The 25,821-nt window shown below is 43.7% G+C and overlaps 2 protein-coding genes across 7 annotated transcripts in view; both read left to right on the top strand.

Annotated features, from left to right (window-relative positions):
• The window catches only part of wipf1b (WAS/WASL interacting protein family, member 1b), a 107,490-nt gene extending 96,728 nt beyond the window's left edge, over positions 1-10,762 (top strand). For 2 of the 3 annotated variants that reach the window (XM_078404534.1, XM_078404536.1), the window contains exons 3-8: positions 1,764-1,893; positions 3,352-3,489; positions 5,366-6,184; positions 7,310-7,513; positions 9,093-9,206; positions 10,424-10,762. In XM_078404534.1, the coding sequence (XP_078260660.1) occupies positions 1,764-1,893; positions 3,352-3,489; positions 5,366-6,184; positions 7,310-7,513; positions 9,093-9,206; positions 10,424-10,485 (1,467 nt within the window). In that variant the 3' untranslated portion in view covers positions 10,486-10,762. The remainder of the gene's footprint in view (positions 1-1,763; positions 1,894-3,351; positions 3,490-5,365; positions 6,185-7,309; positions 7,514-9,092; positions 9,207-10,423) is intronic. The other variant, XM_078404537.1, reaches the window with a different exon arrangement.
• A 14,021-nt stretch (positions 10,763-24,783) lies between these two features.
• The window catches only part of LOC144595974 (lysosomal cholesterol signaling protein-like), a 66,465-nt gene continuing 65,427 nt past the window's right edge, over positions 24,784-25,821 (top strand). For 3 of the 4 annotated variants that reach the window (XM_078403974.1, XM_078403973.1, XM_078403976.1), the window contains exons 1-2: positions 24,784-25,078; positions 25,197-25,269. In XM_078403974.1, the coding sequence (XP_078260100.1) occupies positions 25,255-25,269 (15 nt within the window). In that variant the 5' untranslated portion in view covers positions 24,784-25,078; positions 25,197-25,254. The remainder of the gene's footprint in view (positions 25,079-25,196; positions 25,270-25,821) is intronic. The other variant, XM_078403975.1, reaches the window with a different exon arrangement.

The following is a 25,821-nucleotide window of genomic DNA, read 5'->3' as shown; positions in this document are numbered from 1 at the left end:
ATCTTATCGAAACGTATAAGATTATTAAGGGGTTGGACACGTTGGAGGCAGGAAACATGTTCCCAATGTTGGGGGAGTACAGAACACGGGGCCATAGTTTAAGAATAAGGGGTAGGCCATTTAGAACGGAGATGAGGAAAAACTTTTTCAGTCAGAGAGTTGTGAATCTGTGGAATTCTCTGCCTCAGAAGGCAGTGGAGGCCAATTCTCTGAATGCATTCAAGAGAGAGCTAGATAGAGCTCTTAACGATGGTGGAGTCAGGGGGTATGGGGAGAAGGCAGGAAAGGGGTACTGATTGAGAATGATCAGCCATGATCACATTGAATGGCGATGCTGGCTCGAAGGGCCGAAAGGCCTACTCCTGTACCTATTGTCTATTGTACAATAGCACGTACTTTGTGTTTTCACAGTAATTACAAAAGACATACAAATAGTTTCATATCATTTGGTGGCAGAGTGAATGGGGTGAAGGACTACTAATAGTACACTTCACCGTAACTTCACAATAATGATGTCTCCTGCCCAAGTAAGATGGACAAACAGAAAGGTTGCATCCACTAAAATTAATACATTGTGTTCGTACAAATTGTTCCTTTCATGACTCCAGTGGGTTTGAGGGGTGGCCTAGGTGCTACATTTTCAGGGTGACTTCCCAGGGGGGGATTTCATGTCCAGATTAAAGGAGATGCCGGACCACCAGTTGGCCTAAAATTGGTGGTGGACCTGTACCACTAATAGTGCATCATTCACACCACTCCACTGCAACATTAACTTAGCTTTTTGTGCTCTGTTTTATTTACAATGGTGGTATCACCGCATCACCTAAATCAATACAATTTCTTCCATTTTCTCCCTCCCTCTTCAATGACTCTACTTCTATTTGGCACTCTAACTTAACTGTTTTAGAACCTGCTCCACTTTCCTTGATTTGATGGGATATTGATGGGATAAACTCAATCGTACAGCATGGAAATAGGCCGTTCGTCTTGGTTAGCATCCTGGTGACAAGTTAACCCAACTTGTCCGTGCGAACCAAGATGCCCCATCTAAGTTAGTTCCTTTGCCTGCATTCATCCCTCTCAACCTTTCCTGTCCTTGTACCTGTCCATGTGTCTTTTAAATGCTGTTATAGTACCTGCCTCGGCAACATCCTCTGGCAGCTCGTTCCATATACCCATCACCCTAAATATGGAAAGTTTATTTTTGTAATTGCTACAAAATAAAAATGGTTCTCTTTGCAAGATGTTACCAAAGAAATTCAATCTAATTGATCAGCTCCTATACTTGCTTTACTAAACCATGAATATATTGTAATAGAATTACTGCTGCCACACTTCAGCATTCATGGTAAAATGTTTTTTTTAAACTTGGCAACAGATGTTAGCAAAGCTGCTTAGCAACCTAGCAACAGATGTTCAGGGTGGCACAGTGGCGCAGCGATAGAGTTGCTGCCTTACAGTGCCAGAGACCCAAGTTTGATCCTGACCACGGGTACTGTCTTTATGGAGTTTGAACGTTCTCCCCGCGATCACGTGGGTTTTCTCCGGGTGCTCCGGTTCTCCCCATATCACAAAGATGTGCAAATTTGTCGGTTTAATGACCTCTGTAAATTGTCGCTGGTGTGTGGGATAGAACTAGTGTATGGGTGATCGCTGGCCGGCACATACTCTGTGGGCCGAAGGGCCTGTTTTCACGCTGTGTCTCTAAAGTAAATTAAAAAACTAAAATGTACTTTTTACTTTATTCCTTTCACAAAAATTAGGCATGTTCTGAAAAACCTGTCGTAGGCAAAAATGAACAATCAGGAAGAAATGCGCTTTTGTCAGATATATGCAAGGCAAAAAAACTGAATAAGACTGTTACCAATGATAGGAGTGCACCAGTGGTTAATGGTAAGTTTTGATAGCTTGATTAGATAAGTTAGACAAATATCTTATTTTATGTGAAAGCACAACAGTTATTTTAAAAAGCTATAATTGCACAACAGGATATATCATTCAAAGTCCATAATTCCCTAAATGAATTTACAAAATAATCAATCAATATATTAAGATATCTCCAAAATGCAGTTTTAGATTTGCATTTTGTGACCGTTAGCGTTCTGGTTACTTTCCTAAAGAAAGGACACTGTGTTTCAAGAAGGTGGTATTATTTTATTCCCTTTAGCCCAAATCTTATTGAGGAAATGTTTAACTTGCACAAACAATGTATTTTTCTTTGGAATAGGAATATAATTCTGGCACATAACATAGAATTAAAAATATATTTATGAGAACATTGGGAATTGCAAATGAGGCCAATTGTGGCCTTACCAAATGGACTAGATTGAGATATCATGCCTATGCCTAGATCCCTTGTGCCTGTTCTTGCCAGATACAGACAACTGATTCTTTTTGACCTTCTGCATCATGAGGTCAGGTGGCAAGAACTCTGTGGCGATAAGGCTTCATGAACAAAGTCCACTGACAATTTTGGAATGCCCTCCAGAGAGGCCAAGATAGGGACACATTTTTATCTCTAGTTAATGTTGTCAAGGATTTTGTTTTTAAAATCTCTGACATTCAGAAATATGATTAAAATGGAAAACTAATTTCAAAAATATTTAACTAAAACATTTATTTGAAAGATGCAATGAAGAGTATTGGATGAAAATTATTTAAATTAAATTATTAAATTATTTTATAATGTTTTAAGATTTTAATAAAAAAAAATAAGTTGCCTTCCGTGCCTCCTAATCCCCTTTGATATCAATTAAGCCTCATACCCAACATCATATAAATCTGGGAATCCCTAATCAGTCACTGGAGTGTCCAGTTGTGAAGTACTGCATCACCTAATTAATTAAGAGATGCAGCAGCGAAACAAATATGCCTTCGGCCCAACAAGTCCATGCCAACCATCGATCACTCATTCATACTAGTTCTATGTTATCCCACTTTTGTATTCACTCACTCCATGCTAGGGGCAATTTTACAGAGGCCCAATTAACTGACAGACCCACACATCTTTGGAATGTGGGAGCAAAGCAAAGCACCCAAAGGAAACCTACGCGGGCACAGCGAGAACGTGCAAACCCCACACCGACAGTACCCGAGGACAGCATCGAACCCGGGTCTCTAGCAGCGGCTCTACCAGCTGCGCCATTGTGCCGCCCTCAAGTCTTGGACTTTTGTGGGAAGCCTAAAGTTAGTTAAATGTCAGTGGATAAAACCCAACGGTTCCAATCCATGTAAGAAGCTTCACAATTTCTAAACTACCCGAGAAGCCATAACATGAAATTGAATCTTATTTTACTGTACAATGGAGATGATCTATTAATTCTTCCACAAATCAAATATTGTTTTAAACAGCTCCAAAAGGACCCAGTGGAGGTGGTAGCAGTGGAGGCGGCAGTGGTGGAGGTGGAGGTGGAGGTGGACCTGGTTTGGGAGGATTATTTGCTGGTGGAATGCCAAAGCTTAGGACTGCAGGAACCAGAGACAATCCTGGTAAGTTGGTGTTAATTTTAATGGTAAGAATTCTTCATCATTTGTTATACATGCCTTGTAATATAGTTCAGGACTCTCAACAGAATCACCCATGAACAAATACGGCCAGGAAGAGACCTTCTGGTGCCTTACATCTGTTCTGCCATTAAATAAGATCATGGCTGATCTGAACGTGGCCTCTGAGCCTCCCAGATCGCTCTGGAGAATTCTGAAGCATCAAGACCCTTCAGCAGATAAAGTTCTTCCACGTCCCCCTTTTAATTGGGACAATTTACTCTAAAACTTTGTCTCTGGATGTAGAGTCCTGCATGAGAGTTAAATATCCAGCATATCCCTTGGCAAAGTTTCCTCCAAATCTTTTTCCTTTCATTGATGTAACATTTCACTCGTCTAAACTCCGATTCTTCTCAACCTTTCCTCATAACATGGCATTTGTGTTTCCCAAGGGTGGTTTCACAGTAGTAGCAAGTCTTCCTTACTTTTATATTCCAACCCCCTTTCAATAAAAGCTAACATCACTTTATTTATTTTTATTCCCTTAATCTAATCATTCATGTAGCACCAGACTCAGGAACAGCTTATCAGACTAGTGAACAGTTAAGGAGGTAGTCCCGGTCTTCCAACCTACCTCTGTGCCCCTTACTGTGTTTATGAAGCAATGACACACCCTCTTTCTTTGCTGACCTGTGCCCCTTTATCAGACTTGCCAGTGCAAGGTATCTGAATCCTCCTGAATGGTGTAGGCATGTGCAATAATGTGATAATTTAGGGGCATCATCTATTTGTCCTCCCATTTACAATGGTGATCTCATACACTGCATTTTCAAGGCCTTCTGATGGAGATTAAAATAAATTAAAATCTGAAAATGGTGTAGAGTTTTGGATTGTGCATTATATTACAGACTCCAGAAAAGTGTTGTCAATTTAACTATTCACTTATTGCAAAACTATTTTATCAGGGTAAATATTTGAGCGGATTTTTATTTGTTGCCCATCTATCACCTTGTAATTTGAAATTATTCTTGTGAGGTAATTTATTTCCTATGAATGTAATTGAAAAGTCTAATTGTATTCCTGGAGTACCTTGCAATAATAGTTTGCATTTTATCTGTGACAGCTTGATTCAAATACCTTGCAAAGACACTGTGGGAGTAATTAAGTTGTGAATGCTACTTGACTGGTGAGACCAGTGATTTGGATCGATAAAAAAGGATTAAGAAAACCTAATACTGTTGTATTAAATGTAATATAACACAGAAAGCATACAGTCGGGTTGCATCACAGCTTGGTTTGGGAACAGCTCTTCCCAAGACTGCAGTACTTTGCAGAGAATTGTTGATGTAACCCAGTCCGTCACCACCACTGACTCCATCTGCACTTCATGATGCCTCGGGAAAGCAGCTTACATAATTAAAAACTTGTCTCAACCTGGTTAATCCTGCTTCTATCTGCTCCCATCGAGCAGAAGATACAGAAGCTGGAAAGTGTATGCTACCAGACTCAGGAACAACTTCTTCCCTTTGTCATCAGGTTTCTGAACGGTCCTACCTTGAGCTAGGATACCGTCCGATTCACCTTTACCACATTGAGGATAATGGACTCTGTCTATGAACTGATGCACTACAAATGCTGAGAACTATATTCTGCACTCAGTATCTTCCCATTTTTTCCCCTATCTATTGTACTTGAGTTTGACTTGATTGTATTTATGTATAGTATTACCTGCTCTGATTGAATAGCATGCAAAATAAAGCTTTTCACTATATCTCAGTATATGTGACGTGTAATAAACCTGAAACTAATTTCTTTTTGCAAAAATACTTATGAATTTAGCTAGTTTCAATATATTCTTAATTCATTGCATTAATATCCACAGATTCTGGAGGAGGAAGACCACCATTAATGCCTCCAGGTGGAAGATCAGCTGGTCCCAGACCCTTTCTACCAAACAATGCCCCACCAAAGTTGCATGGGTCATCGTCATTTCCAAGGAGTATTAATCCTGAGCCTCCAAGAAATAAATTCCCTCCACCAAGTCAACCAAAATTTTCAAGGCCAGACATAGGTTCGAGGTCTGATGCAGGACCACCACCTGTACCTAGTGCACCACGACCATCAGCTTCAAGTACGCCTAGCAGAGGTCCTCCACCATTTCCAGGAAATCGGCCCTCAAATACGGGGCCTTCCCTACCCAATCGCAATCAAGGGTCTTTCCGTAATTTCCCTCCAACTCCTCCACAGAGCAATACAAATAGGGCTCATCCGACTGGCAGGGTTGTTGAAGATAAGCCTTCTCCATCAACTCTTCCAACTCACAATACAAACAGACCTCCGTTGCCTCCTACTCCTGCCAGGATGATGGATGATAGGCCTCCACCACCTCCTATGATGAATAGGCCTCCAATGAATAGGGATGGCCCGCCACTACCCCCACCACAGCATCATAAACCACCTGTCCCTCAAACACCCAGGCCAACTCCCTCCTTCCAAGCTCATCCCCCGCCACCACCCAACCGACCAGGACCTCCACACAGTCATCAAGGCACTGCTACAGATGCTGAAGTTCCAAGGCTTCCTCAAAGGAATATGTCCCTCCACAGCACTCCTTCACTTTCTCCTGGGCCAGTTCGAAGTGGTCCTCTTCCTCCCAGTGAGAGACCTCCGCCACCTGTAAGAGATCCACCCAACAGGTCAGGTATGTTGACCAAACATTACAAAATGCCTGTGGGCTGCAAGGTGCTCTGAGGGAGACTAGGACAATTGAGAATCCGGGTAACGTGTGCAGGCAGCAAGCCAGACGTGACAAAATAGAGAACTGCTATCTAAAAAGTAATGGAAATGCTCAGCAGGTCGGCAAGAGAAACAGTTAATGTTTTGGGTTCATGTCAGAACTCAAGCATCTGCAATTTTTGATTTTAATTTACTCTCTCCAAAGTAATGTTAATTGAATACTTTCACTCATCCCACATTTGCTACATCAATGATTGTCCATTCTTTCTCCCAATTTAATTTTGCACTTCTAGTGATTAAAGATGAAAAAAATCTGTTTGAGAACATGGTGTAATGGTGGTAGTCAGTGGGTAAAAATACATCAAATTGACAGAATGGGTGGCACAGCGGTAGGGGTGCTGCCTTAGAGCGCCTAGACCCGGCTGCGATCCTGACCAGGGGTGCTGTCTATACAGAGTTTGTACGTTCTCCCAATGACCACGTGGGTTTTCTCTGGGTGCTCCTTTTTTCCACCCAAACTCCAAAGACAGACAGATTTGTGGGTTAATTGGCTGTGGTAAAAATTGTAAATTGTCCCGAATGTGTAGGATAGTGCTGGTGTATGGGGTGATTGCTGGTCTGGGTGGGCTGAAGGGCCTGGTTTCATGCTGTTAAACTAAACTGGTAAACCATTAAGCATACCGTATTGGGGAAAAAAGCAAAATGTTACAAATATTTAACAATCGGAATCTTACTGACCATCGGAAATTCAATTTGTTTTCTCCTGGTTTTCAAGATAAAGATGATGGAAAAAGAAGAAAAATTATTTGCTGTAATGATTTAAAAACATAATTCAAGCATAAATGCAAGTAGTTTTTGGTGCTAATTAGAGAATATAGATTTGAATACGAATAGTTAAATATTTCTCAATTAACTCGGAGACGGCTTTTGATTCTCAACAGGATGGGATGTTGCACTTAAACAAAGAAGTGCAAGCAGGTGGACTAGCGTAGATGGGACATCTTGGTTGGCATAGGCTAGTAGGGCTAATGGGCCTGTTTCTGTACTGTATGACTCTGACTCTAATTGTGTTCTGACCCATGTATGTCAGGACCTCTTCCTCCACCCCCTCCGGGAGGCAGAAACGGCGGTGGCCAGAAAGCACCGCCCGTCCCACAGCCCCCAAGTCGAATGGGTTCGGACAACATGAGGAGTGGCTTCAGGCCCCCACTGCCACCTGACCGAGGAAGTCCTTTACCCCCACCAACAACAATGAGGAATGGCTTTCAAGAATCCTCCCAGGCAATGTGTGAAGGTAAACACCATCCATATTTCCCCTCACTTTCATTTTATGGAATAAATGGATGTTTGAATCTCAACATAAACTGGTGTTTAGATGACTAGTTAATTCTCAAATGAACTTGTGATTAGATGACTAGTTAATTCCTAAGTGAACTGGTGATTTAGATGTTTCATTGAACTCACAGATTTGACGTCGTAATTTCCTGATTGAATGTCCCAACCCTCATATTCAACCTGTATTTCTGCATTCGTACATTAGGCTGAGATCAGCTGTTCTCAATCATGCGTTGATGCTAAACGCACCCAGAGTTTTCCTCGCTTTTGCCTATGTTCTTCCCTCTCCTCTGGAAGTATGTTATGCTTGTACAATGCTTTTGGTAGGGAATCTGCAGTAAATTTTGTAGAGAATCTGTGTCAACTAGTGCTGGCACATGGTGTCCTTCACACTAATTTCAACGGCAGGAGCAGTTGCAAGAAACTTAAGTTAAGTTAGACTTTTTTAACTAATTGCATCTTTGAGCATTTTAGTGGTTTCAAGTGTTCTTCAGATATTTTTTTTTAAAAACAGTCAGTTTTAATTGATCTTGAACATATGATGCATTCAACTGGGTTTCACAGTTCTGGATAAAATGGGTGTGGGGTTTAGGGAGAATATTTTAACTGGTTATCCATTCCAGACAGAGCTTGTTCTCGTTCTCCATTACAATCTGGAATATGCCTTTGGATGTATATAGTATCACTGTAACGAATTCAGCTGGTTCTTCACCACAAGCTGCAGCTATTAGAAACATAGAAAATAGGTGCAGGATTAGGCCATTCAAGCTAGCACCGCCATTCAATATGATCATGGCTGATCATCCAAAGTCAGTACCCCATTCCTGCTTTCTCCCCATATCCCATGAATTCTGTTAGCCCTATGAGCTGTATCTAACTCTCTCTTGAAAACATCCAGTGAATTGGCCTTCCAAGCCTTCTGTGGCAGAGAATTCCACAGATTCTCAACTGTCTGGGTGAAAAAGTTTTTCTTCATCTCAGTCCTAAATGGCCTACCCCTTATTCTTACACTATGACCCGTGGTTCTGGACTCCCCCAACATCAGGAACATTTTTCCTGCATCTAACCTGTCCAATCCCTTTAGAATTTTATGTTTCAATAAGATCCCCTCTCATCCTTCTAAATTCCAGCGTATATAAACACAGTCGATCCATTCTTTCATCTTATGTCAGTCCCACCATCCCGGGAATTTTAACCTGGTAAACCTATGCTGCACTCCCTCAATAGCAAGAATGTCCTTCCTCAAATTAGGAGAACAAAAATGCACTCAATACTCCAGGTGTGGTCTCACCAGCACCCTGTACAACTGCAGTCGAACCTCTTTGCTCCTATACTCAAATCCTCTTGCGATGAAGGCCAACATGCCATTTGCTTTCATCACTGCCTGCTGTACCTGCAATTAGGATGGCTGAGATAAGTTGTGAGTTTATTTGGATGTCATCAGCAAGAGCAGGTAGCTTGCTTTGTGAATGTGAATCCTGACCCATTTTGATCCCCGTTCATGGTGAAATTAACAACTGTCCTTGTTCTATCCACAGATGAATGGGAAGGCAAATTTTCTTTCCATTCCATTTCAGACCTTCCACCACCAGAACCATATGTAAACTTTACAAAAACCTATCCTAGTAAACAAAGCAAGGCAGAAAACAGAGGTGAGTGACAGTTGTTTTATGTCCATTTATGAAGTGTGAAACATTAGAAGTGAAAAACACTCTTTACTTGAAACACATTAAATTTGTTGAAATACAGTCGCCCAATAATTTTATTGCATAGTTATTCCTTTTATCATGGGAATTAAATAAACAAATTCATTAAAAATCATTGGAGTGTATCTAGTTATTAGTCCTGCTGTACTTCTTGTTTCCATTTCTGGAGGTCAGAACAGCCCTGTTGTCAAGAGTGTTTAATTGTCACATGCATAGGAACTGGAACAATGAAATTATTGCTTGCTGCAACTTTATAGGCAATTTAATTAAACAACGCAACAAATCAATTATCAGTTCTTTTAGGTAAAACTGGAGCATGATGGTGCAAACCAAAGTTTGTGATTTTCTCAAAGGTATAATAGCAGGCAAATATACAGTCAAATAATTGACCAGCACGATGGCGAGGCAGTGGAGCTGCCTGCCTGTCTGAGCCAGAGACCTGAGTTCGATCCTGACTACAGGTGCTGTCTGTACGGAGTTTGTATATTCCCCCTGTGACTGCGCGGGTTTTCTTCGGCTGCTCTGTTCCCTCCCACACTCCAAACACGTACAGGTTTGTAGGTTAATTGGTAAAAATTGTAAATTGTACCTTGTGTGCAGGATAGTGTTAGTGCATGAGGATCGCTGGGCGGTGGGGACGGTGGGCTGAAGGACTTATTTCCATGTTGTATCTCTAAAACTTAAAATTAATTGCCTCATTGGCAAGGGAGCAGCAGTAAGCTTGCATTTCTGGTAATGACTTTTATCTTAGAAAGGTTGGGATGAAATCCTGGCAAAGGTTGAGGGGTAGAAAAAAATATTTAAATGTACTTTTGCTTAAAATAGCATGAATTACAGACAAACATAATGTTAAACCCAGTAAAAATTATGCTGAATTATATTTAGTCAGGGGATAAATGAATTCAAGGGGCCTCTCTCTACTATTTGAGGCTTTATTAATTGATTGCGGATGTGGGAAAGAAGTTGAAATCAAGATTTTTTTAAAATTCCATTAATACCCAAATCATTAAATCTTCATGTGCCATGCTGCCATAAGACTTTTTATGGACATTTCCAGCTTCACACAATCCTCTTCCATTCACATCACGAATTGTACTTGGCTTCAATTATTACAGTTAAAACCCTGGTAATCCTGTGGTTATTTAAACTTTTTATTTTAACAGATACAGTCCGAAGAGAACGGGGAGCTCCACCTCTTCCACCAATTCCACCTACACCAAGGTGAAACAGACTGGCTGTTCAAAGATCTCGCAAAGCCATCCTGTCCTTGTGAGACCATCTTGCAAGCTTTAACTGCACACTATTGCTAAAGTGACATTAAATGTTCCTCTATCAGCTCTAGTCAACGTCAGCTGTGGAAATGTTGGCTTGCTGGCATTTTGTTTGTGATGCTTAAGGCATCTGGAATTTAAAAAGTACTATATGCGTTTTGACTGCTTCAATGTAAAACATACTCATTTGTTTACATTATTATGGACCAGAATAAATGTATTTTGAAAGAATATTTCTATAAACCATTTCATTTCAAGGTATATCTTTTGGGTGCTCAATGTATAAAAAAATATATTTTAATAAAAGCAGGCACTTTGGCAGTAACCAAACATTCTTGAAGTACTGTTATGAAATTCAATTTAAATGAAGAGCAAAATTGTGTTTTTCGAGCTATATGTTGTAGGATGGAATCAAAAGGATTTTAAAATCACAAGTCTAGGTGCTATTAGTTATAAAGTTGTCTTTTGTACTCCAGCTTTAGTTATTGCAGTGTGTTTCGAGCTCTGAAAAAATGACATGTAACATGACGTCCTGACTCTTGTACTCAATGCTACAGCTGACGAAGACAAGCATGAAACACTTCTTTACTGCCCTGTCTACTACATATGTTCCCACTTCCAAGGAACTCTGTGCTTGTATCCTTGGGTGCCTCTGGTCCATGTTTAAAGGGAGCACATGACCAGGCCGAGGTGATTTTAAAGGGAGCATGGGTTCTGGGGTTCTATTGAGTTTAAAGGCTGCACAGGAATCAAGGCGACAGTGAACATCGAGGGAGCTTGGGAACTGGGTCCTGGTGTGTTAAAAGCAGCATGGGAAAGAATGCCCCGGTAATTAAAAGGATCACAAGAATTGGAGGTTTTAATATTTTACTAGACCAAGTGGGCCCGTTGGGCCCGTCCTCGTAGGGTTTCCATTGTAACCGGGATGCGGGGAGGGAGGGGGGAGGGAGGGGGGAGGGGGGAGGGAGGGGGGAGGGGGACCACCTGTTTTCCCAGTACCCCTCTTTACCCGTTGTGGGATGGGAGAGGGGAGGGGAGGGGGGAGGGAGAGGGGAGGGAGGGGGTAGGGGGGAGGGAGGGGGGAGGGAGGGAGGGGAGGGGGGAAGGGGGAGGGGGGAAGGGGAGAGGGAAGGGGGGGAGGGAGGAGGACCTCCCCTTTTCCCAGTACCCCTCTTTCCCCGTTGTGCCCGTCCTTGTAGGGTTTCCATTGTAACCGGGAGGAGGGGAGGGAGGGAGGGAGGAGGGGAGGGAGGGGGGGAAGGGGAGGGCGGAAAGGGGGGAGGGGGGGGAGGGGGGAGGGTTGAAAGAGCATCCCTCTCCCCATCAGAACTGCCTCCTCCATCGACTCCTTTAAGTCCAGGCTCAAAACCTATTTCTACTCCCTAGCTTTTGAGGCTAATTGAGGAGGTACTGTGAACTGTTTGGGAGGGGAGGGGAGGGGGGAAGGGGGGAAGGAGGGGGACCTCCCCTTTTCCCAGTTCCCCTCTTTCCCCGTTGGGCCTGTCCTCGTAGGGTTTCCATTGTAACCGGGAGGACGGGAGGGAGGGAAGGGGGAGGGAGGGAGGAGGGAGGTGTGGAGGGAGGAGGGAGGTGTGGAGGGAGATGGGGAAGGAGGGGGGAGGGGAGGGGGTAGGGGGAGGGAGAGGGGAGGGAGGGAGGGGGGTAGGGGGAGGGAGGGGGAGGGGAGGGGGGAAGGGGGGAGGAGGGGGACCTCCCCTTTACCCAGTACCCCTCTTTCCCCGTTGGGCCCGTCCTCGTAGGGTTTCCATTGTAACCGGGAGGAGGGGAGGGAGGGAAGGGGGAGGGAGGGAGGAGGGAGGTGTGGAGGGAGGAGGGGAGGGGGAGGGAGGGGGGGAGGGGAGGGGGGAAGGGGGGAGTGAGGGGGTAGGGGAGGGGGGAGGGAGGGGGGAGGGAGGGGGAAGGGGGAGGGAGGGGGCTCTCCCCTTTTCCCAGTACCCCACTTTCCCCGTTGGGCCCGTCCTCGTAGGGATTCCATTGTAACCGGGAGGAGGGGAGGGAGGGAAGGGGGAGGGAGGGAGGAGGGAGGAGGGGAGGGAGGGGGGAAGGGGAGGGCGGAAAGGGGGGGAGGGGGGAGGGAGAGAGGGGGAGGGTGGAAAGAGCATCCCTCTCCCCATCAGAACTGCCCCCTCCATCGACTCCTTTAAGTCCAGGCTCAAAACCTATTTCTACTCCCTAGCGTCTGAGGCTCATTGAGGAGGCGCTGTGAACTGTTTGTGTGCTACTGTATGTTTCATTTTTTTCCTTAGTACCTAATCAGATGTACAGCACTTTGGTCAACGTGGGTTGTTTTTAAATGTGCTATACAAATAAAATGGACTTGACTTGACAGCTCTTCGCAACAATGTAGCACAGGGGCATTGTGACGTCACACGCTGAATACCGCTGGGGGGGGAAGGGGGGTCAGCTCGAGTTCATCTCACAGGGGCATTGTGACATCACAATCCGCACCGCAGCGCCCCCCTTCTGTCAAAACTTCGATAAATCAGGGGGGGCAGCACTTTTAAACCTCTGTAACTTAAAAAATATGCGTCCGAATTAAATAAAAATATCATTTTCCAGCAGCGAACCGCATGCTGATTAAGCCGGTACAAAAATCGTGGCGCTACGGTTCACCGTTTTGCCGGAATTGCCGTATTCAGCCGACATCAGTGGAATATATATATATAGATACAACATCTGAGTTTTAATAGTATATAGATAACCACAAAAAGGCATTGACAGAGATCCAATTCTGAGAATCTGCGAAGTTATCTCCAAGCATTAGTTAACACAGTACGGTAACAAATTGAAGTTTGCAGCTGTCTTTATCCATTCAAGCTTGTATGTCCAGAAGTCTGAAGATGGGTCCTAACCTGAAACATTGCCTGTCCATTTCCCTCTCGCATATGCTGCCTGACCCGCTGAGTTCATCCAGCAGTTTATTACATAAAATTCTAACTTCTGCAGTCTCGTGACTTAATTGGGGAAACTAAACTGAGCTCTGACAAAACATTTCAGTGGAACAATATTTAAATTTGGGATTTTAAAATGAAAAACAAAGACAATAACACATCATAATGGGGTATTTTTAGAACATTCCAGAGATTCAATTAATCATGAAGAATCTGTTGGTAAATTAAGCTTACATCAGAATAGATGTAGCTGGGAATAGTTAATTAGTTCTAAATATAATCTGTGAATAATACCTTTGATAACTGTCCACCACATGTGTCATTGAAACATACCGAGGCAAATGTTTGTCCTCATTTACTTTTGAACATCAACTTAAAGCCAAGGGATAGTTTGCAATGAATGACATATGTGGCACGATACACAAATACTGCTGTGAGTGTGAAGGGGGCTGTGCGGTGGCGCAGTGGTCGAGTTGCTTCCTTACAGCACCAGAGACCCAGTATCGATTCTGACTATGGATGCTGTCTGTACCAAGTTTGTAGGTTCTCCTCGTAACCGCGTGGGGTTTCTGCAGGAGCACCAGTTTCCTCCCTCATTCCAAAGATGTACAGGTTTGTAGGTTAATTGGCTTTGGTAAAATTTGTTAAAACATTTTCACTAGTATGTAGGATCGTGTTGGTGTATGGGGATCGGTGGTCGACATGGACTCGGTAAGTCAAAGGACCTGTCTCCGCACTGTATCTCTAAACTGAAGATACTGAAGAACAAGTCTTGGGCAAGCATGATTACTTGACAACAACACAAGAAGTGGTGCATGTTGCTCAGATAAGATAAATGACTGATTAAATTATCCACACTGAACCGTACAATGGAGAGAAATAATCAAGAAAGAATTAAAACATGTGGTTATCAGTGAGATAATTTGAAGTTGGGAGTAAAGAGACATTTAGGTTTTAGCATTGAACAAAGGCATTTAAAGGCTAAGAAGTATTTGCCATAATTGCCAATTGAATGGATATGCTGAAAAATAGATATTAAATAATCTTTCATGTTCATATGATGTTTTATTTTACTGCAAAATTAATTATAATGATCAAAAGAGACTATGAAAACAAACAAATAATTTAGAAATAGATGGGTTAACCAAGGTTTGTTATGAGTTCATTTGGATATTTCATTCTCAAGATCCAAAACTGAGAAATGGCATTAAAGGAAATGAGTGAAGGGATTTAAAATTAATTAAATATACATGGGGATCAGAGACCTTTTAAGACTTCCTGAATTGTGGAAAGATTGGTTTCCTTATTCGTGCTGTCATCACAGCTTTGGAAAGTACAAACAAATTCCTTACCTAAATTACCTGAGCAGATTTGATGGACAGAATGGCCTAATTCTGCTCCTATGTCTTATGAATTGGGATTCTCCCATAAAATTAACCATAAAAGCAAGCAATGCAGAATCTGGGAGGATGGAGAAAAGAGAGAAAGCTTTCTGAGGTAGACCCATGTGAACTTTGGCTTGACACCTTGACCAACTCAAGACGATACAAAGAAAAAAATGAGCCACCAAAACCCCACTTCTCTGCTGCTTGACATGGATTATATATCTACTTTATGTGATATTATGTGATATTTGTAGTAACCATCATTTTGTTAGGAACCAATAAACCAATCTATTGGAAAATGATAAATCTAACAATGAACAAATTAACTACCTGGTGTTACGAAGGTTAATTAATCTCTCCAACACCTCAGGAACTGCATAGATTCAGCTGAGATGGTGAAGAGATCAGATGACTTGAACAACCAGTAATGTTATGAAGAGACTCAGTGGTTATGTTTCTATAGTGAAATAGTCTCTCTGACTGTCATAATAGATAGATTTATCATTTACATGTTATCTGAAAAATCTGAGGCATCTTGTTGTTTGCAGGAAGTAACGTAGCAAAGATTAGTGGGAAGCCAGAGGATTGGGAAGCTTTTAAAGAACAATAGAAGGTAACGAAAAAAGGCAATACGGGGAGAAAAGATGAAATACGAAGGTAAGCTAGCCAATAATATAAAAGAGGATCGCAAGAGTTTCTTCAGTTATATATAAGAGTAAGAAAGAGCCAAGGGAGGAAGTTGGGCCACTGGAGATTGATGCAGAAGAAGTGATAATGGGGAATAAATGGCAAAGGAGTTCAATAACTTTTTTGTATCCATCTTCACAGTGGAAGACACCAGCAAAAGAGCGTCAGGGGTTGGAAGTTAGTGGAGTGGCTATTACTAGGGAGAAGGTGCTTGGGAAGCTGAAAGGTCTGAAGGTGGATAAGTCAGCTGGACCAGATGGACTGCACCCTTCGGTTCTGAAAGAGGTGGTTTTAGAGATTGTGGGGGCATTGACAGTGATATTTCAAGAAGCACTGGAGACAGGAGAGGTCCCAGATGATTGGAAAATTGCCAATATTAACCCACCGCACAAGAAGTTACGTGTTGATTGCAAAACTGTATTTGAGTTCAATTCTAACCATTTTTACGTTTATAATACCCAAAGTGTGTAGAGATTCCATAAAATACAAAAAAGCCTGTAATCAGATTGTTTAATAGATTGTGAATACAATGAGCTGCCTATTTTAATACAACAGGTAGACATATTGGAGTCCTTTGACCCATGACAGATTATTGTTTGTATTTAGTGAAGTGAGGGATTGCCTGTGGTCAGTACAGTAAACCTCTACATTCAGATATTTAACTAACTGGCTGTTTCAAGGAAAAATGGACAAGAGCTGGGTGGCAGTGTGAACTGTGAGGAGGATGCTGTGAGGATGCAGGGTGACTTGGACAGGTTGTGTGAGTGGGCAGATGAATGGCAGATGCAGTTTAATGTGGATAAATGTGAGGTTATCCACTTTGGTGGAAAGAACAGGAAGGCAGATTATTATCTGAATGGTGTCAAGTTAGGAAATGGGGAAGTACAAAGAGATCTGGGTTTCCTTGTTCATCAGTCACTTAAAGTTAGCATGTAGGTACAGCAGGCAGTGAAGAAAGCTAATGGCATGTTGGCCTTTATGACAAGAGGCGTTGAGTATAGGAGCAAAGAGGTCCTTCTGCAGTTGTACAGGGCCCTAGTGAGACCGCACCTGGAGTACTGTGTGCAGTTTTGGTCTCCAAATTTGAGGAAGGATATTCTTATTATTGAGGGCATGCAGCGTAGGTTCACTAGGTTAATTCCCGGAATGGCGGGACTGTCAAATGTTGAAAGACTGGAGGGACTAGGCTTGTATACGCTGGAATTTAGAAGGATGAGTGGGGATCTTATTGAAACATATAAGATTATTAAGGGAGAGGCAGGAAACATGTTCCCAATGTTGGGGGAGTCCAGAGCCAGGGACCACAGTTTAAGAATAAGGGGTAGGCCATTTAGAACGGAGATGAGGAAAAACGTTTTCAGTCAGAGAGTTGTAAATCTGTGGAATTCTCTGCCTCAGAAGGCAGTGGAGGCCAATTCTCTGGACGCTTTCAAGAGAGATCTAGATAGAGCTCTGAAAGATAGCAGAGTCAGGGGGTATGGGGAGAAAGCAGGAACGGGTTACGGATTGTGAATGATCAGCCATGATCACATTGAATGGCGGTGCTGGCCTGAAGGGCCGAATGGCCTACTCCTGCACCTATTGTCTATTAAAAACATTTATCAGGTGCAATAAACCTATCCATTACTTTTAATTTTCTGTAAACTACTAACTGAATCTTCCAACATCTAACATCTCCTGACTTCCAGTCTGAAGAATGGTTCCAAACCAAAACGTCACCCATCCTTTTTCTCCACAGATGCTACCAGACCCGTTGAGGTACCCCATCATCTTGTGTCTATCTCCTAGCAATGCTTCTTGTAACCATCTATTAATCTCGCCTGATGACATGCTGCAAAAGTATTTCAGAAGTTTTAAATTTTCCAGAACAAAGCTGCTCATTTGGATAGGAGAGGTTTGGAAGGATATTGGCCGTACACAAGCAAATGGGATGAGCTCAGGTGGGCAATTTTGTTGGCATGGACAAGTTGGGGTGAGGGCCTATTTCTGTGCTATGTGGCTCCATGACTCTATTTTACGGGCCATTTTATTCAATGTTCTTTACTGGTGTAAAAGGTGCCTGTACAAAAGCTATTTGATGACACCTCCATAACCCATAGTTTCTGGAGAGTCATCGGGTTGTACAGCGTGGAAACAGGCCTTTTGACCCAACTTGCACACACTAACCAACATGTCCCATCTACACTTGTCCCACCTGACATTTGGCCCATATCCCTCTAAACCAGTCCAATACATGTACCTGTTTAAATGTTTCTAAAATGTTGCGATAGTACCTGGAATGTAAAGCCGTGAAAGGAGAGCAGGAATGCCATGAGAATCCACTTTCACAATTTTCTCTCTGAATAGGTCTCCACGTTGTACTGGAATGTATTCAGTGACTTAAATGATCAGCTCAGGGACATAATCAAACACAGGAAATTCTTATAAAGGGACTGCATTCTCATGGCTTACTTCAATTGATTTTGGCCAATTCCACACTGAAACACAGCAGTTGATCAAAGTTCTTAACAGGATACACACCCGGCATTAAAGTTGATTTGTAACAATCTCCAAGCCACCAAACATGATGTGGACACTGTAGCTTTATTACTATAAGAAAATAACTGCAGATGCTGGTACAAATCGATTTATTCACAAAATTCTGGAGTAACTCAGTAGGTCAGGCAGCATCTCGGGAGAGAAGGAATGGGTGACGTTTCGGGTCGAGACCCTTCTTCAGACTTTATTACTGTTGGATCAATGTCCTCTCATTCTCTCTCCAATCCCATTGTAAACGTATCAACAGCAACACTACAAGGATAGAGCTGCCCCCTCGCCATTTGGTGATCAGGCAAAGGGGTAAACTTGGTGCAATCTGTATTCCAAAACAACATTTCCACATGTTGTGTTTCTCCATTATGAAGCGTTTCTCCATTCTGATGATGATTATACGTTATTGTTACTTGTATCTAGCCAGGTGCAGTGAAATTCTTTGTTTTTGCATACAACGTGCACAAAAGAGTCGCCACAAAGGCGCCAACAAAGTTACAAAATGGACCCCCACCCGAGTCCCCCCTATTTCCCGGTGCCCACTTCCCCCGGCCTCCATGCTGGGACCCTCTTGGTTCTTGGCGGGCCCCACACGCCGGGTTTCCCTTCTTTCACAGCGGCTCCCACACACCAGGTCTCCCTTTGTTCTCAGCGGTCCCCCCACGTCGGGTCCCCCCGTTGCTCTTGGTGACACAGTCCATCCACCTCGGCCCATCTCGACCCCGAGACTCCGTCCTCGGACTGACTCTGTTCGAGGCTCCGACCCGACCTCGAGGCTCGGACAAGAGCATGAGGCTCCGACCGGTCCTCATGACTTCAACCCATCCATGAGTCTCCAACCCGTCCATGTCCCGGCTCAACCTCTTTACATCATTATGATGTGCTTTCAACAACCCAAAGTGCATTTGAAACAAAGATTATCCTGGCCTTCTTCAAGACAGGTTAGCTTTGAAGAAGATTGTGAAGAAGCTCGTCTCAAACTATCCATGTTCATGTTCTCATGCACTGAAGCTGAGGATCAAGATGTTCAGCCCCTCCAACTATTACGGTGGAGTATCTAAAAATGACGGGATTTACGTTTGTGGCATTATGTTATCTAATATGCAGTATCGAAGGTTAGGAAGCTAATCAGTTCTGTCGATCCTTTTCCTTAATCAAAAAGCATTTTACGAGGATGCTTCCTGGTCTATACAAGGTTAAATATGCACATAGGATAATACATTCAATGATAGGTTGTTTTGCAAAGTTTGGATATTCTTTTTGTCCATAAATTTAAAATATAATTACAGAAAACAATGTCAGGCACTTTTCCAACAGCTGGTATTGTTAAATATGTAGACATGTCCTTTGTGTTCTGTTTCACTGAGCCATCTGACATTGTGTTGTGCCACCCACTGAGTGGGTCAACCATCAAGTAGTGAATTAATGCGGCGCCACAAGATCCTCGTGACTCCTTATTCGTACACTCACCAGGTGCATGGTGTTCTGATCACAATCCAAACTGTACCCTTTGCATCTCAAGAGAAGGACATACCTTAGGGTGCCGTATCTGAAGGAGCCTTCTTCCCTGCAACCGCCTGCGTTTAACAAATTACAATAGTTGGCATTAAATTAATCAAAATAGTCTTTTTTTTATGGTGTGTCTTAAAGTAAGAAAGAACTGCGGAATAGTGGAAAGATTTAAGGAAGGAATGGCCTTAGTGATGACTAAAATCAGGGATGATCAAGACGCTAGAATTGGAGGATCGCAGTTATGATGGAGAGCTTTATGGTTGGACAAAATGACAGGAGGGAGTGAGACTACAAAAATACCAGAAATCAAATTCCTGGGTTTCCCTGACAATAGGGCACCACAGTGGCACAATTGGTAGAGCTGATGCCTCACAGCGTAAGAAAACCCAGGTTTGAAACTGACCCCAGGTGCTGTCTGTCTGGATTTTACACATAACCATGTGACCACGTGGGTTTCCTCCATGTATTCTGGTTTCCTCCCACATCCCAAAGACATGTGGGTTTGTAGGTTAATTGGAGTTTCGATCATCCCGACGCGAGGGCCTCGGACATCGGACCGGCAGCAGTGACTGCGGATGGTTCAACAGCCCTGTCCGCGGGTGAACAAAGAGGAAGTTGATTGAACTTTATTACCTTACATCACAGTGAGAAATGTGGCTCTGTGGCTTGTTGCTTTTTACTTAGTATATGGCTGTATGGTAACTCAAATTTCACTGTACCTTAATTGGTACATGTGACAATTAAATTGAATCTTAAATCTATAATTGGCGCATGTAATAGAAAAAATGTCCTATTGTGTATGGAGTGGGTGAGAAAGTAGGATAACATAGAACTAGCATGAAAAGAAGATCCATGGTCAGCATGGAGTCAGTGGGCTGAATGGCCTGTTTTCACATTGTATCTCTAAACTAATGAATGCTTCTGGACTGGATAAAGAACTACAAGATGTTTACGTCTCTGTTCTGTTGCTCCATGGTCTAATTTTTAATGTAATTTAGAACAGGAATTTGAGAGCCCAATTTGACAGAATATCTATCATTTACTGAGGGGGAAAGAAAGAACAGGCATGATCGGAGTTTGGAAGATCGCAGGTTAGAATAGGGAAGAAACAGAAAGTGCTGGAGTAACTCAGCGGGTCAGGCAGCATCTCTGAGAATATTGGTCGGTGACATTTTGGGTCAGGACACTTCATCACGCTGAGTTTTTAGACTTTGAAATACGGCATGGAAACAGGTTCTTCAGCCCTTTGAGTCCACATCGACCAGCGATCACACCGTACACTAGCACTATCCTACACACTAGGCACAATTTAGAATTTTTACCACAGCCAATTAACCTACAAACCTGTACGTCTTTGGAGTGAGAGAGGAAACTGGAGCACCCGGAGAAAACTAGTATAGTCACAGGGAGAATATACAAACTCCATACAGACAGCATCCCTAGTCAGGATGGAACCTGCGTCTCTGGCGCTGTAAGGCAACAACTCTACTGCTGCGCTACTGTGCTGCCCAATCTTTGAGTAGGTGATGGTGAGCTGCCTTTGTGAACTGTTGCTGTCCTTCGGGTGTGAGTATACTCCCATGCGGTTAGGAAGGGAGTTCCAGGATTTTTACACAGCAAGTTGAATGAACAGTAATATAAATTTAGTTCCAGGTAAGGATGGTGTGTGGCTTAGAGGGGATTTCTAGGTGGTGGCGGTCCCATGCTTTTGCTGCCCCTCTCCTACCAGCTGATAGAGGTTGTGGGTTTGAAACATGCTGTCTATGGAGTCTTGTTGAGTTGTTGCATTGCACCCTGCAGAATGGTACAAACTGCTGCTCCTTTGTGTCAGCAGTGGAGTGAGTGAATGGTTGTGGATGGGGTGCTTATCAAGCAGGGCGCTAGGTCGTGTATGACACTGAGCTTATGAAGGGTTGTTGAATCTGCACTCATTCAGGCAAATGGATAATTATTCCATCACACTCCTGACTTGAGCCTTACAGATCATGGACAGGCTTTGGGGAGTGAAAGGTGAGTTACCTGCTGCAGGATTGCTAGTCTCTCACCTGCTCTTGTAGCCACATTGTTTATATGGTTATTCCGGTTTAGTTTCTGGTCAGTGGTAATCCCCAGGATTCAGTGATGGTAATTTAATTGATCATCAGAGGGCGCAAGCTGAATTTTCTCTTGTTGTATATTGTCATTGCCTGGCACCTGTGTGGCACAAATCTTACTTGCCATCCATCAGCCCAGGCCTGAATATTGTCCAGGTCTAGCTTCGTTTGTTTGCGGGCTCCAATATCTGAGGAGTCACGGGCATTGTGCAATCGTCAGGAACCATTTCTGACCTTTCAATTAAATGAAGGCCGTTGATAATGCAGCAGAAGATGGTTGGGCCTCGGACACTATGCCAAGGAACTCCTGCAGATAAGTCTTGTGGCTGAGATGATGGATCTTATAATAATAATAATAATAATACATTTTATTTATATAGCGCTTTTCATATACTCAAAGACGCTTTACAGAGATTTTGAGAACATAGGGGAAATGAATAAATAGATAAATAAGTAAATAAATAAATGAACAGAGAAAGGAGACAGAAGGTGAGGTGACCTTCAGTGGTTGAAGGCAGTACTGAACAGGTGAGACTTCAGCGATGTTTTGAATGTGGTGAGTGTGGGGGAGTCTCTAACGGTTTGGGGTAGTGAGTTCCATAGGGTGGGAGCAGCGATGGAGAAAGCCCTGTCCCCCCAGGATCTGAGTTTAGTCAGGATGTGGGGGGATAGGAGATTGGCAGTGGCAGAGCGGAGGGTGCAGGTGGGAGTGTGCCTGTGGAGGAGGTCGGTCAGGTAGGATGGGGCCAGGTTATGGAGGGCTTTGTAGGTTATGAGGAGGATTTTGTACTGGATTCTCTGGGGGATGGGGAGCCAGTGGAGTTTATAAAGGACGGGGGTGATATGGTCACGGATCGAGGTGTGTGTGAGTAGACGGGCAGCGGAGTTTTGAATGTATTGAAGTTTATTGATGATTTTTGAGGGTGCGCCATAGAGGAGGCTGTTGCAGTAGTCCAGACGGGAGGTGATGAAGGCGTGGATGAGGGTTTCTGCAGCTGTGGAGGAGAGGGATGGACGGAGACGGGCAATGTTTTTGAGGTGGAAGAAGGCTGTCTTTGTGATGTGTTTGATGTGTTTGTCGAAGGAGAGGGTTTGATCAAGGATGATTCCAAGATTCCGGATGTGAGGTGAGGTGGATACTGGGAGACCATCAATGTTGAGGATGAAGTTTTGGGTGGATTTGGTGAGCATTTTTGGACCAATGATAATGATTTCAACCACCACAACCATCTTCCTTTGTCCTAGGTATGACTCCAACCAGCAGAGGATTTCCCCCTTAAATCCCAAGTTTTTCCAGTTTACCCAGGGATTTTGGATTGTTTTGGATTGTTTATTTGATCAAATGCCTTGTTTTCCAAGGCCGTTCCATTCACTTCACCTCTGGAGTCTCTTTTTTTCCATGTTTTCTAAGACTGTGAGGTCAGGAGCTGAGTGACTTCTGCAGATCCCAAACGGGGCTTCTGTGAACAGATTGTTAATTTTCCCTCCCATCCACTTTGCTGAATGATTGAGAATAGACTAATGGAGCAATAATTGTCTGTGTTGGATTTGTTCTGCTTCTTGTGGGCAATTTCCCACATTGTCAGGTAGATGCCAGTGATGTAACTGTACTGCATCAGCATGACTAGGGGTGTGGCAAGTCCAGGAGCACGTCCTGAGTACTATTATAACAACCAACAAAGGTCCAAGCACCTATCTCAGGTCACAGGCTTCCAATCACACAAACAATTCTCAACCATCATCCTCTGCCTCCAATCATCATGCCATTTTTGAATCTTATTTACCTAATTGTGCGGCGTATCTTTTCATAGGTTCACAAGCTATCAGAGCAGAATTAGTCCATCAAGTCTACTCTGCCATTCAATCATGCCTGAGCTATCTTTCCCTCTCAACCCCATTCTCCTGCCTTCTCCCCATAACCCCTGACACACTTACTAACCCATACCTTTGGACCATTCCCTCTTGTAAGAACTTCTGAAAGTCCATCCTGAATCTGGGTGCCAGCTATCTCACTCCCAAATGAGGGACAAGGTGATGTCACTGCCCCGCATGCCCCACATGACCTCACCCAGCCAGCGGCCACATGTTCCCACTCCACCAATGGTGGCCGCCCCGGGCCGGGAGGCGGGTTGCTGCACAACCTCTGTTAGGTGGCGCCCGGGCCTCCAGGCCTGACCGTCCGGGCCTACACCGTCCGGGCCTACAGTTCCCCCCGGGAAAAGAGCGTTTTAGCCCAATATACGGGATGTCCCGGCTAATATGGGACAGCTGGCAACCCTAATCCTTAAGTCTAGGAAAACGATATCCACCTTACTACCTTATTAACATAGAAGAGTGCTGCACTGGAACAGGCCGCAGCCCACAATGTCCATGCTGAACATGATGCCAAGTTAAACTAATCTCCTCTACGATCCAAAGGTATTTATTCACAAAAAGCTGGAGTAACTCAGCAGGTCAGGCAGCATCTCAGGAGAGAAGGAATGGGTGACGTTTCGGGTCGAGATCCTCCTTCATAGTTAATACCTTCTAATCCAGGTAGCATGTCGGTAAACCGTGTTGTAACAAGTCGTTCTTTGGTTAACTTTTATTAACACGTTTTGTTATGAGTTCTTTGTTAACTTTTTTGGATGTCACCAGTATTTAATGTCGACTTGCCCTAGATTATGTGGGGGGGGGGGAGTTGCCGCCTGCGACTTTTGCAGTCTTATGGTTCAGCCATTCGTGTACAACACTTTGATAGTTAATGGGTTTAAGTTGTAAGGGTGCGTGTCGTTGCTGCAGTGCTTTTTGTTATATGCAGCACAGAGCAGACACTGGTAATGGAGGAAATGAAAGTTCAGATGGGTGATGTGGTGCCAGACCAGCAAGTTATCATGTTCCGGGATGCAATGAGCTTCTTGAATGATCTTCCAGTTGCACTCAAGTTGAGAGGATACTGTTACAGGAGAATCGCATAAATAAACGAGGGCGATTGCTCTAACGCTGTTTAAGTTCACACACAGACTGTTTTGTTTTTAGCCGCGCCCATGTACTAAGATACTGCATTTGAAGTCCCAGGGGAACCATGTGTCCGTCCTGGCGGAAGGAAACGCCGGCCCCGCCTCCGATGCCCTTGCAGCTTGGTGAGAGGGCGCTGCCGGTCGGTCCGTCCCTCCCTCCGCCCGCTGGAGTCACGGCGCCGCTCCACGGGAGGCTGCAACCAACCAGCTGGCAATCACAGTGACGGCGCATGGACTACAGGGCGGCCAGAGCAGAGGACGGGCGGCCGGGGACTGGGAGCAAGGTCCTCCAGACATGTACACACCGTAACGCTCGATGGAAACACCCTGCAGAAAAGGAAGCAGGCGAGCTTCCGAACTGTCTGTGGGCGAACGCAGTGATTGAACAACCTGTCCCCGACGTAACCTGGTTTTGCGACATTGACGATCGGTAAACATATTTTGCAAAAATATTGCGCCCCAGTCAGTGTTTCTGCACCGCTCCATTGCAATTGGCTGGCTTGTGTTTAAAACGACAGTTAATTGGCGTGTGTTTAAAACGGTTTCAGAGCCGAAAGCTGGATAAAGCATCATCACGTTTGAAGGGGGAGAATCTTTGACTGTCGCATGTTGCTAGTTGCAGTAAGTGTTTGTTGTATCCATCCACAGTGAGAACAAAGTGAAACTAAAGCCCGAGTCGTGATATCTCCTCAGATGGTGACATTGTAACAATAAATCTGATACAAATGGAAGATCAGTCTTGATGTTTGGACAGAAGTTAAGCCCCAGTTTTAACTTTTTTTACGGGTGGGGGGCCGTCAGAGGAAAGGATGTGCACTGTGGGCTACATTTAACAAGTTAAAGAATAAATAAACAAAAAAACAAATGAAACAACAGCTTAAACTGCCATAACTGCGGATAATTTCATTTATGCCCTCCGATAATTCTGTAAATGTTGCAAGTGTGTATGATACAGTATTATCTCTTCATCTGTTATGATTTGTCGTTTTATTGGTAACCATATAACCATATAACAACTACAGCACGGAAACAGGCCCGTTCGGCCCTACCAGTCCACGCCGACCACTCTCTCTGACCTAGTCTCATCTACCTGCTCTCAGACCATAACCCTCTAATCCCCTCTTATCCATATACCTATCCAATTTACTCTTAAATAATAAAATCGAGCCTGCC

This window comes from Rhinoraja longicauda, chromosome 8 (genome assembly GCF_053455715.1).
Source record: "Rhinoraja longicauda isolate Sanriku21f chromosome 8, sRhiLon1.1, whole genome shotgun sequence".
Classification (NCBI taxonomy): Eukaryota; Metazoa; Chordata; class Chondrichthyes; order Rajiformes; family Arhynchobatidae; genus Rhinoraja; species Rhinoraja longicauda.
This window is presented reverse-complemented; position numbering and strand designations above follow the sequence as displayed.